The sequence below is a fragment of the Rhamphochromis longiceps genome, linkage group LG3, assembly GCF_057381845.1.
Source record: "Rhamphochromis longiceps isolate RC_006_pf linkage group LG3, R_longiceps_female_GT1.1, whole genome shotgun sequence".
NCBI lineage: Eukaryota > Metazoa > Chordata > Actinopteri > Cichliformes > Cichlidae > Rhamphochromis > Rhamphochromis longiceps.
The window spans coordinates 62,694,434-62,706,178 of NC_140559.1; the positions used below are offsets into that span (position 1 = coordinate 62,694,434).

The 11,745-nt window shown below is 42.9% G+C and overlaps 2 protein-coding genes across 2 annotated transcripts in view; one reads left to right on the forward strand and one right to left on the reverse strand.

Annotated features, from left to right (window-relative positions):
- The window catches only part of LOC146675647 (protein NLRC3-like), a 340,816-nt gene that overhangs the window by 328,690 nt on the left and 381 nt on the right, over positions 1-11,745 (reverse strand). The window lies entirely within an intron of this gene.
- LOC146675660 (calpain-5-like) lies at positions 1,326-8,616 on the forward strand. The gene is made up of 7 exons (XM_085400808.1): positions 1,326-1,360; positions 6,022-6,214; positions 6,289-6,482; positions 6,817-6,894; positions 6,985-7,408; positions 7,480-7,602; positions 7,679-8,616. The coding sequence occupies exons 1-7, from the start codon at positions 1,326-1,328 to the stop codon at positions 7,853-7,855; spliced, it is 1,224 nt and encodes a 407-aa protein (XP_085256934.1). The 3' UTR covers positions 7,856-8,616.

Here is an 11,745-nt window from a genome sequence, read left to right on the forward strand (position 1 = left end):
CTGGCCACTGGTATTAACTTAGTGCTAGTTAATTAAATAATTAAATAAACCTACTAACGTGGTAGCAGTGTACTGAGGCATAACTTTAGCTTAAACATACACAAACAACTATAACTATTATCATACCAGTTAACCTGTCAAAGGCAATAACACTTACAGTCTCATTAACGCACACGGAATCACACAAACTGCGATACAACTGCCATGCTCTGCTGCTGCTTTTCGTCCCTCACTCTCCCTCTGCGTGATGCGCACATGATCACTGGTACGCTCATTTGGGTGCGCTTGGTTCTTGCCTCTAGACATCCTGAGGCCGAGTCAGCAGGGAATTTGCACAACCTACATGCTAAATGATAGTCTGTGCAAGAAAGCATTAGACCGAAGCGCACAATGGATAATACGGTTATTTTCAGTGTATCTGATCTTTAAAATTTGTAATTGGATACTGTCCCAGTACTGAAGCTTACTTTTTTTTAAATATCTGTTTCTGTGAAAGACGACAACGGTTAAGGATTAAAGTGTACACCTCTATAACCAACTCTGTTTAATTATTAGTTGTTAATAATCTCTGGCTTGGCTTGCTTCCACAGCGTGTCTCTTTCCTGTCTTTCTTCCCTAACCCCAACCGAAAGATGGGAAACCACTGAATAAGAATCGGTGTTACAAAAAAGACACAGTGGAGACTCATGATTTCATCCAGGAAACACCAAGAACCTTAGAGGCTTGCAAAGCGTATGGCTGGGAAGGCCAGTTTTAGTCATGTATTTATGAGTGGGGGCTCAGTGCAGATAAGAAAACTAATATTTAGGTTTTCAGAAAATAAAAACAGTTGAACAACAGAGAAATCTGTGATAGACTTGAAATCCTCTACAAGGATCCTCCATTCCCCAGTACAGACCAGTCCCTCTTTTACAAGAGACAGCCTCCACCAGGTCTGTCCTGGCAGAGGCCGAGGGTGAGTTAGACGTGGAGTGTAAAATATAAATTTTTTTGTTTTTTAACTTGAAATACATCTCCTCCGTGAATCGCTACCTTATCGTGGTGGAGGGGTTTGTGTGTCCCAGGGATCCCAGGGGCTATGTTGTCCCGGGACTTCTGGTAGGGTCTCACATGGCAAATTGGTCCTGGGTGAGGGACCAGACAAAGAGCGATTCAGAAGACCCCTATGAGAAGACCATCGAGGGAACAGTTCACTCTGCCCAGGATAGGGTTACCGGGGCCCTGCCTCGAACGGTTTGCAGCCGAGTGTGGGAATGAGAATCAGCAATTCCAAATCTGAGGCCATGGTCCTCAGCCAGAAAAGGGTGGAGTGCCCACTCTGGGTCATGGACAAGTTCCTGCCTCAAGTGGAGGAGCTCACGTATCTCGGGGTCTTATTCACGAGTGACGGGAGAGAAAGCGGGAGATCGACAGATGGGTTGGTGCTGCTGCTGCAATGATGCGGATGCTGCACTGGTCTGTTGTGTTGAAGAGATTGCTGAGTGTAAAAGCAAAGCTATCAATTTAGATGGATGGATAGATACATCTTCTCACCTCCCACATATAAACTGAGTTGCTGCCTCCACATGCTGCATTTCAGCAGATTGGGTTAATTAAAGCACTTTTTATTAAAGGACAGGCGTCATGTCAGCTGGTGAAACCTTAGCCCTCAGGGAGGAAGTTGATGATGGACTGCTATATTGGTGGGATTGTGGGTGTGTGTGTACAATTGAACATAGAAAAAGCACAAGCCAACGTAAACAGACAGCTGTACCCATCACAACAGTGGGCTAAGGATAGGTTTTTATAGCGTCCACAGAGAGCTAAGGGTGTAGTAATACACTTGAATTAAACCAGTGAAATGTTAAGTTGAATCAAGGTTGAAAGGATTGTTGTTTAGTGTGGATATTGGTAAATGGCCTGTATTTATATAGCGCTTTTACTAGTCCCTAAGGACCCCAAAGCGCTTTACATATCCAGTCATCCACCCACACATTCACACACTGGTGATGGCAAGCTACATTGTAGCCACAGCCACCCTGGGGCGCACTGACAGAGGCGAGGCTGCCGGACACTGGCGCCACCGGGCCCTCTGACCACCACCAGTAGGCAACGGGTGAAGTGTCTTGCCCAAGGACACAACGACCGAGACTGTCCAAGTCGGGGCTCGAACCGGCAACCTTCCGATTACAAGGCGAACTCCCAACTCTTGAGCCACGATCGCCCCATATTAATGGTATTGCGTTCCTAATGCACTACTCAGGTATTTTAAGCGCGTATCAACACAGATGATAGGGTGTCACCTGTCGCTTCACCCTGCTGGCACACACACACACACACACACACACACACACACACACACACACACCCTAACTTCCCATTTGCTATCAAAACTATCCAGTTTATAATCTCTATGATCTCACCAGAAGCTTGTTACAAACACGATAGCATCATAAAAAAGGTTTATTTCTTGTCTAGAAAAACAGAAATAGGAAAAAACTGATTTCCAAAAGCACAAGGAAAGTATTTCTGGGGAGACAATAACCCGATGGACCAGTTGCAGGAACCCAAAACATGGTAGGTGTGTTTTATTGTGATTCATATAATACTGATGACGGATTTTTAGGCTAATAGTTAGGCTAACACACTTACCTCTCATGTTTTCTTTCCTCACAAAAGCGATCGATCCTCCACTTCTCTCAAGTGTCTCCCAGCACAATTTTGGCATATTTTGGTTCCTGCAACTGGTACATTGGTTATTGTCTCCCCAGAAACACTTCCCTTGTGCTTTTGGAAATCTGTTTTTTCCTATTTCTGTTTTGTTGTTTCCTATTTCAGTTGTCGTTTTTCCTATTTCCATTGTGTTTTGTGTGCTTTTGCAGCATTTTTTTTTTGCTGGTGTTTTCTTTTCTGTTTGGCCACTCAGGGCCACGGTAAATGGTAAATGGCCTGCATTTGTATAGCACTTTTCTAGTCCCTAAGGACCCCAAAGCGCTTCACACTACATTCAGTCATTCACCCATTCACACACACATTCACACCAGAGATGGGCAGTAACACGTTACTTGTAACGCGTTACTGTAATCCGATTACTTTTTTCAAGTAACGAGTACAGTAAGGGATTACTATTGCAAAAACGGTAATTAGATTACCATTACTTTCCCGTAGGAACGCTGCATTACTGCGTTACTAAAACCGTGATTTTTTTGCGAGAATGTCTCATGACAGTGACGTAAGCGAGTGTGACGACAACAGCTGTGTGCAGATCAACAATGGATAATGGAGAGAGTATGAGCGTGCAGCGTTTAAAGCGTGGAAGTACTGACCTTACTTTGAGTTTGATTCCATAAAAAGTGACAAAAACATTAGCATCCATCGTGCGTGGGAAGAAAACTTCTTTTTACAGCGAAAAAAACCCCCTAAACTTCTGAGCAAGCACCGAGTGCGCTACGACGTAATGGGAAACTCAGAGAAACTCGCAGATTCTTCCACTGATCGCTGCGGCACACCTGCACCAGGGTAAACCTCCGCCTGCCTCACTCCTGCTTTACAGGTGAAAATAGAGCAACAGGACCTCTAGTCTTTGACTTTATTTATTTTCTGCTGTGTTTTACTGGCATCTATTTGAAAGACTGAGTGTAAACACAAAAAATATTTTATTTTATGTGCTGGAATGTGCAGAAAATAGGTTTAAATGTTAAACTAATTTCTTCCAGTCAGAGAATGTTGCATATAATTAAATTTTTGCTTGATGCATAAAGTTAAAAGATTAAAACTAATAAAAATAGATTTTTCCATTTGATTACATTTTGTATGATGGATTATGCAGAAAAAGTAGAATTGGGCTGAAAGATCTATCGCTTTATCACCTATTCAGGTTGTAAATCGTGTTTTTAAAAAGTAACTAAGTAACTAAGTAATTAATTACTTTTGAAAATAAGTAACCAGTAAAGTAACGGGATTACTTTTTTGGGGAAGTAATCAGTAATTAGTTACTGATTACTTTTTTCAAGTAACTTGACCAACACTGATTCACACACTGTCGATGGCAAGCTACATTGTAGCCACAGGTGCCCTGGGACGCACTGACAGAGGCGAGGCTGCCGGACACAGGCGCCACCGGGCTACGCAGGGGCACGGTAGGGGCAATCACTTTGTGGCAGACCAATGTCATTGTTGCAGACGATCACTTTTTGGCGCAACACCTGGCGCTAGGGGGCAAAACAATCACATGAGGCTGCTGTTTGACTGAGGAAGAATAAAGCAGTCGTGGTAAGCCAATCACACGACCACTTCAAGATCACAAAGCATCAATGTGATATATACTAGTTTTTAAATTGTGTTGATAGGCCACGTAAAACCAGAGTTGATAAACAATATATACACGGTATTTTTTCCTGAATACTTTCATCATGTTTAATGTCTAAGGACAGCATTAGCAAGCACTCTCTGCTTATGACCTTGTGTCAGGCCTGCAGGTATCAGGCTGTGATGTTCTCCTTTATAGTGGACAGAAAATATTTTTTGGAGTGGCACAAATAATTTGTGTGGCATCTTATTTAATAGAGAACACCTGACTGTTATGTAAATAGCTTGAAATGGCTATTAAAAAAAGGTGAAAAGTAAATGGCTGCAAATAACTTTGTTGTTTGCAAAACTTGTGCATAGGATTTTAAAATTTACAATTTATATTTACATTCAAAGTTATGAAATTGTCAGGGCTCTGTGTGCGGGCAGGTGGAGATGTGGATCCAAATGCAGGACTCGGAAACAGAATGCACCTCAAAAAACCTCAGCTTTATTGCTGGACACACTGACATAAGACATAATCTTTCAAAATAAAACAGGAAACAATAAACAAAGACGCCGACTAAGAAACATGGACTTTACACGGGCAGAATTAGACTTAAACCAGAATAAGCTGGAACATACTAAACATCATCATCATCATCATCATAGCCTGACAATAGATCAAGAAAATAACCAAAAATACAAAATCAAACCAAAACATGAGAACTCAAAATGCTGGGTCAGAACTGACCCAGAACCGTGACAGAAATATGATTCATTAAACACGTTCGTGGTTGTTACAGTAAAAGAATATAACTTTTTCTACTCAAAGTTTGGTTTTTTTTGTCTGATTTCAGATCAGTTGTGCTAATACAGTATGTCAAAATGAAAACATAACTGTAAATTCAGACATGTGAGGCTGTGCTGAAAAGAATGATACCAAACATGGCAAAGTAAATAGTTTTTAAAGGTGAAATGTAGAGGTAAAATTGAAAGTAGTCAAAAACAGCCAATTATACCCTAATTTTTTTTTTTAAAGTAACGCAATTGTTACTTTTCTTAGTAATTAATTACTTTTAGAATTTTGTAACTCAGGTACTAACTCAGTTACTGTTTTGAAGAAGTAATTAGTAACTATAATTAATTACTTTTTCAAAGTAACTTGCCCAACACTGATTATTAGTTAGCTGGGTACCCAGACAGGTTGCCAGGCTTCTGTTTTGTTTCAACTGTGCACCCCTTTGACTGTGTTTGTGGTGATTGTGCCTTTTTTAATGTGATTGTGTGGCATAAACTTTGATTGCTGTGAGGTGTAAAGTCCATCCAGTTTTTGGTGAGTGAAACCTTTGTATTTTGTTTTAGCAAGTATCTCAGTCTGTGTGAGGCACGCATATTATCACTAAATCCTATGTTTAAACATGTAGTTTCAATGCGATTGTGACCTGTGTACAAATAAAAAAAAACAGACAAAGATTTACATAATAAAAGGACGTATCATACATTATACATGCAAATTAAGAAAAATGTGCAAGAGTAATCAGAATCAGAGAAATCAGAGGATGCAGGTTTTTTGCTAGTGTGTTCCATTTATAAGCAGCAAAGTCCAAATGCTGGTTTTGGTATTCGATGGGACTGTTGTTAATTTTATGCAGGCTGCTGAACCTACATCTTGACTGCCACAACCACTACTTATGGCAGTCCTAATATGTAATGTTCGTGAATCAATCACTCAATCCCTCTCTCAACTTTTAGACTTAACGGCTGCTACGAGGCCTTGGAGGGAGGGAACACTGCAGAGGCCCTGATCGACTTCACTGGTGGAGTTTCAGAGCCGCTCAGTCTGGATCGTGAGGCTCTAAGACTTCACAGTGACCAGAGGAGGGCGCTCTGCCAGACTTTAACCAAGGTCCATGAATACAAATCCCTCATCACTTGCTCCATACGGGTAGGGCTTCTGAGTCTTGAACATTTTAAAAACTGTTAAACAGATTGGTTAAAAAGATTTTACACGTTTCTCAGCCTGCAGAGGGGGAGACCGTGGAGTCAGTGCTGGAGTGTGGGCTCGTGCGAGGACACGCCTACGGGATCACGGCAGTGAGGAAGGTGAGGTTGGGGGAGAAGGTACTGAAGAGAGGCGGGACATCCAGACTCTTTATGGTCCGCATGAGGAACCCGTGGGGGACCACAGATTGGACCGGTGCCTGGAGTCAGAGGTGAGAGGTGACTTTGAAGTCTTTGCACTGGCTTCTGCCACATGTCAGACTGCTGAGAGCATCTTGTAGGAGCTCTGGGGGGAAAGTCTTTGCTGACTTTAACAGTGTCGCTGTGGTTTGCAGCATTTTATAATGCCACTGCTGATATTCTGGAGAGATTCTGACATTTTACAATAGTTTGGGATTTGTTTTACTGGGGTGGAGGGACATCTGCTGTTCACATCATGGAAGTCTGAGAACTGGATCACTAAAGGTTTCTAGAAGCTGAAACACTGCTTTTATTTTTATGTCCTTTCCAAGTGTTCTGCTTTCTGTCCTTGTGTGCCCCCTGCAGGTCAGAGCAGTGGCAGCAACTGAGTCGTGCAGAGAGGGACAAGATGGGGCTCGTTGTTCGTGATGTCGGGGAGTTTTGGTACTTCTGATTTTTATTATTTGAAGAACAAAAAGTCATGTGGGTTAGCTGGTTTCTGCCTCACATTTTATTCTTTTCCTTTTCCCTCAGGATGGATTTCGAGGACTTCTGTCAACACTTTACAGACGTGGTGGTGTGCAGACTGGTGGAGAGGACTCTGCTGTGGCCGAGATCTCGCTGGAGAGAAGTGAGCTGCTACGGGGAGTGGGTTCTACCTCCCCCCACCCATGGAGCACCTCCACCCACTGTGCTCCAGAGTAACCCTACACTGACCCTGAGTAAGAGCAGCAACGGGCCTGGAGGGACCAAGCAGCGTGGGAACAGAAAGGAGGATCGACTCGGTGAGAGTCAACAGGAAGGAAGGAAAAGAGGAAGAAGCAAGCCTGATGTGAACAAAGTGACAGCAGAAAAGGGTGGTGGGAAGGTGAATGGAGTATGGAAGGTGGAGTTGGATAAGAGGAGCCGGTGTGGTGGATGTATCAATCACAGGGACACCTTCCTGCACAATCCACAGGTAAATATAAGATTGAAACCAGGGTTTGCATCAGCACATGAATGCTAAAAATGACTTTTCATTCTTATTAGTTCATGTTTGAGGTGCGAGCCAAAGAGGAGGAGGTGCTGATCTGTCTGCAGCAGGAGGACAGGAGGATGTGGAGGAAAAATGGAAAAGGAGAAAACCTGCCTATTGGCTTTGAGGTGTTGAAGGTGAGCCGGGCCACTGAGCAACCTCACGTTTTTTGAGTCATAAAAAAATATTTCAGTCCTTCCTCATCATCTGCAGGTGGAGGTGAACCGCTGCAGTCGGGTGCAGTGCGTGGTGGAGCAGGCGGCCAGCTCCATCTACATGGATTCCCGGAGTGTGACACTGAGGGGAACTCTGACTCTGGGACGTTATGTTGTGCTGCCCACCACCTTCCTGCTTCGCCTCTTCTCCCACTCTCGTATCAGACTCAGGTGAAATGCTGGTCAGGAAAGAAGGGTTAGAAATAGCTTTGAACGTTCTGATATTTGTAGATACTGAAAAGGTACGGAGGACCAAAGCTGCCCAAAGATTTCAAAACAAAAACATTTTTTTACAATTTTATTTTTATATTTTCCACAATTTATGTTTCCAGTGTTTTGAATTCTGCATTTAATTTTTCATTTATCAACGTACTTACTTATTTTTCTGTATTTCATTTTACTTTGCAAAGCTATGTAAAGCGCGTGTTCTCGTCAATATTAACAGGTCTGCAGTTTGTTGCAATCCACTTGGCCATTGTGTCAGTCAATATACGTCAATATATATGTCAGTCTACGTCGGACTTAGACTTGCTGAGTCCCCGATGCTCCGTGGGTGGTTTGTCGCAAGCTGGGTGACGCGTTAGCCAAAGTCCTAGCAGCATCCCCAACTAACGTATGCCTCACGTCAATGTGATATTTTAAGCTGGAAGTGCTTTGATGAAAAGAAAATAAATTCTTCCACAATGTGCATAATACTTTATGTTGGTCGACTGTTCCGTCTTGTTATTTTTTTAATACTCAGATTTCCCATTGAGAGGGCCAGTGTGGTTAATTGGTTCAGGTGCCCGTCACTACCAGATCTATCTCTGCCTATTGCGTATGTGCGAAGGTAACTCTACTTGGACAAACTGCCCGAAATGCGTTGACAGAAACATTTCAGGGATTTTGAGTCATTCTGCACTCCAGATGCGTTAACTGCTTTAAAAATTTTAATCGCGTTAACCGTGATGTCGGATTAATTTGCGTTAATGCATTCATTTTGACGGCACTAATTAAAATTACTGAAAATTATAAAATGTCTAATCAGAATTAATCAGGTGAATAAATACAAAGTTAAATTAAAGCTGCAAGCAGCGTTATGAGGGCCCTCGCACCCCCGGCACGTCGAGCCACTGCCAACACCTCAAATTGGCACGTCCGATGTGATGTCACATTGATGGATTTCATGCTTTTAATCACCAGCTAACATTTCATCTTATTCAACCAGGATTATAGTCATGCCACTAGGTGGCGCTCTAACCATTATTGACAAATAGCATAACAAACATTTCCAAGCTCGAGTCTCATCACACCTGCGACCTTTGGGAGAGATTGGACATTGTGTTTTTTAGTGACAGCAGATTACTGCTTTTTGCGAGTGATTGAAACTCTACGTGCCGCCATGACCACCCCGTTTCCCTGAACGGAAAAAGCTTCGCAATTTAACATCACAAAGGTCTTTAGATTCCACAAGCTGCAGATCGGTCCAATCTGATGAAATCCCTTGGAGGAGTTCGTCAAAGTACGGTGCCTGAAAAGATGGGAAAATGTTGCCAAAATTACACATTAATTTTAAAATGGCTGACTTCCTGTTGGATTTGGGATATTGCTCCAAGAGACTTTTTTGTACATCTTGATATCTTACACAAGCTTACCAAGTGTCAGACTCATAGATGAAACACAGAGCAGGGGCTGATGTTTTGAAATATTGTAGGGGGCGCTGTGGAGCCATTTTGCGCTATTCAAGGAAAATGGTTACATAACAACAATGCCTTCATGCATTTGGAGGTGTGTGCCAAATTTCAAGCCTCTATAAACTTTCCAAGCCCCTCAAAAGCCACTTCATCTTTCATGATGAACCGCGTTGCCACCAGGGTGCGCCATTCAGTTTAAAGTCACAATTTTTGCACTGAAGCATCACGAGGGACTGATGGTGATATTCACCGCTTTTGAGGTGGCCACGATCAACCTGTGAAAATCAGTACAACAAAGTTAAAGCCATGACATTTCCTGTTGCCACTAGGTGGCGCTGTCCGTATTTCCGACAATGGGCACATCAATCTGTTCAGGACGGGTCTGACATCATGCCTGTAAAGTCTGGTACTGATCAGACTGGATTTCATTGAGTTATACTAATTTGTTTCTTCATGGCGTGACATCAAAGTTCGCCATGCTGCTGGGGTCACACCCTTTTGCGAAAACTCACAGTTTTCACTGTAACCCAAGACCAACTCCTTAAGGCTTTCCTGGAGAAATTTGAGGCTGCAGATGTCACCCATCACTATACTGTACCCCAAAGTGTAAAACATGACATTTCCTGTTCCCACTAGGTGGCGCTGTCCTTGATGTCAAATATGGCAGTTGAAATATGTTCAGGGGTGGAGCCTTATCATATGTGTTCACTTTGGTCAAGGTCAGAAAATGTATGACAAAATGAGAGGCAATAAGATTTTCATGGCGAGTCATCGAAATTCGCCATGGCGCCACGGCCTCATAGTATTGTGAAAACTCAAAAGCTCCGCAATTTAACATGGCACAAGGGTGTAGTTGACACTGTCCAAATTTGAAGGTTATGAAATGAAACCCCAAGGAGGAGTTCGCAAAAGTTCGAGGCATGGAAATGGCAAAATTAGAGCCAAAATGTCACCTTCTCTTCCAAATGGCGGACTTCCTGTTGGGTTTGCGTCAATGGGCCCACAGACTTTTTTGTTCGTCTTGGCATGATACACATGTGTGCCAAATTTCATACATGTAGCTCAAACGATGTGGTCGTAGGGCTGCATTTAACAAGGCATAGGTGGCGCTCTAGAGCCATTTCCCAGTGCTCATATGTAAAACCATTAAAATACAAAATTTTTCACCAGACCTGGCATGTGTGCAAAATTTCATGAGTTTTTGAGCATGTTTAGGCCCTCAAAAAGGCCCTTGTTTGGGGTGAATAATAATAATAATAATTAAAGCTGCAAGCAGCGTTATGAGGGCCCTCGCACCCCCGGCGCGTCAAGCCACGCCCAACACCTAAAACCAGCACCTCCGATCTGATGTCACATTGATGGAATTCATGCATTTAACCACCAGCTAACATTTCAACTCATTCATTTATGATTAGTTAGTCGTTCCACTAGGTGGCGCTCTAACTATTACCGACAAATGGCATACCAAACATTTCCGAGCTCCAGTCTCATCACACCTGAGACGTTTGGGAGAGATTGGACATTGTGTTTTTGAGTGACAGCAGATTACTGCTTTGTGGCGAGTTATTCAAACTCTAAGTGCCGCCATGACCACCCCGTTTCGCTGAACGTAAAAAGCTTCGCAATTTAACATCACAAAGGTCTTTAGATTCCACAAGCTGCAGATCGGTCCAATCTGATGAAATCCCTTGGAGGAGTTCGTCAAAGTACGGTGCCTGAAAAGATGGGAAAATGTTGCCAAAATTACACATTAATTTTAAAATGGCTGACTTCCTGTTGGATTTGGGATATTGCTCTAAGAGACTTTTTTGTACTTCTTGATATCTCCTATAAGCTTACCAGGTTTCAGACTCATACATAAAACACAGAGCAGGGGCTGTGGTTTTGAATGTTTGTAGGGGGCGCTGTGGAGCCATTTCGCACTATTCAATGAAAATGATCACATGCCAACAAAGCCTTCATCCATTTGGAGGTGTGTGCCAAATTTCAAGCCTCTATAAACTTGCCAAGACCCTCAAAAGCCACTTCATCTTTCATGTTGAACAGCGTTGCCACCAGGGTGCGCCGTTCAGTTTAAAGTCACAATTTTTGCACTGAAGCATCACGAGGGACTGATGGGGATATTCACCGCTTTTTAGGTGGCCACGATGAACCTGTGAAAATCAGTACAACAAAATTAAAGCCATGACATTTCCTGTTGCCACTAGGTGGCGCTGTCCGTATTTCCGACAATGGGCACATCAATCTGTTCAGGGTGGGTCTGACATCATGCCTGTAAAGTCTGGTACTGATCAGACTGGATTTCATTGAGTTATACTAATTTGTTTCTTCATGGCGTGACATCAAAGTTCGCCACGCCGCTGGGGTCACACCCTTTTGCGAAAAGTCACAG

Coding starts and splice junctions, on each gene's coding strand:
- LOC146675660 (XM_085400808.1), top strand. CDS start 1,326: ATGGACAAGTTCCTGCCTCAAGTGGAGGAGCTCAC. Junction 1,361..6,021: donor CCTCAAGTGGAGGAGCTCAC/GTATCTCGGGGT, acceptor CTCAACTTTTAG/ACTTAACGGCTGCTACGAGG. Junction 6,895..6,984: donor CGTGATGTCGGGGAGTTTTG/GTACTTCTGATT, acceptor CTTTTCCCTCAG/GATGGATTTCGAGGACTTCT.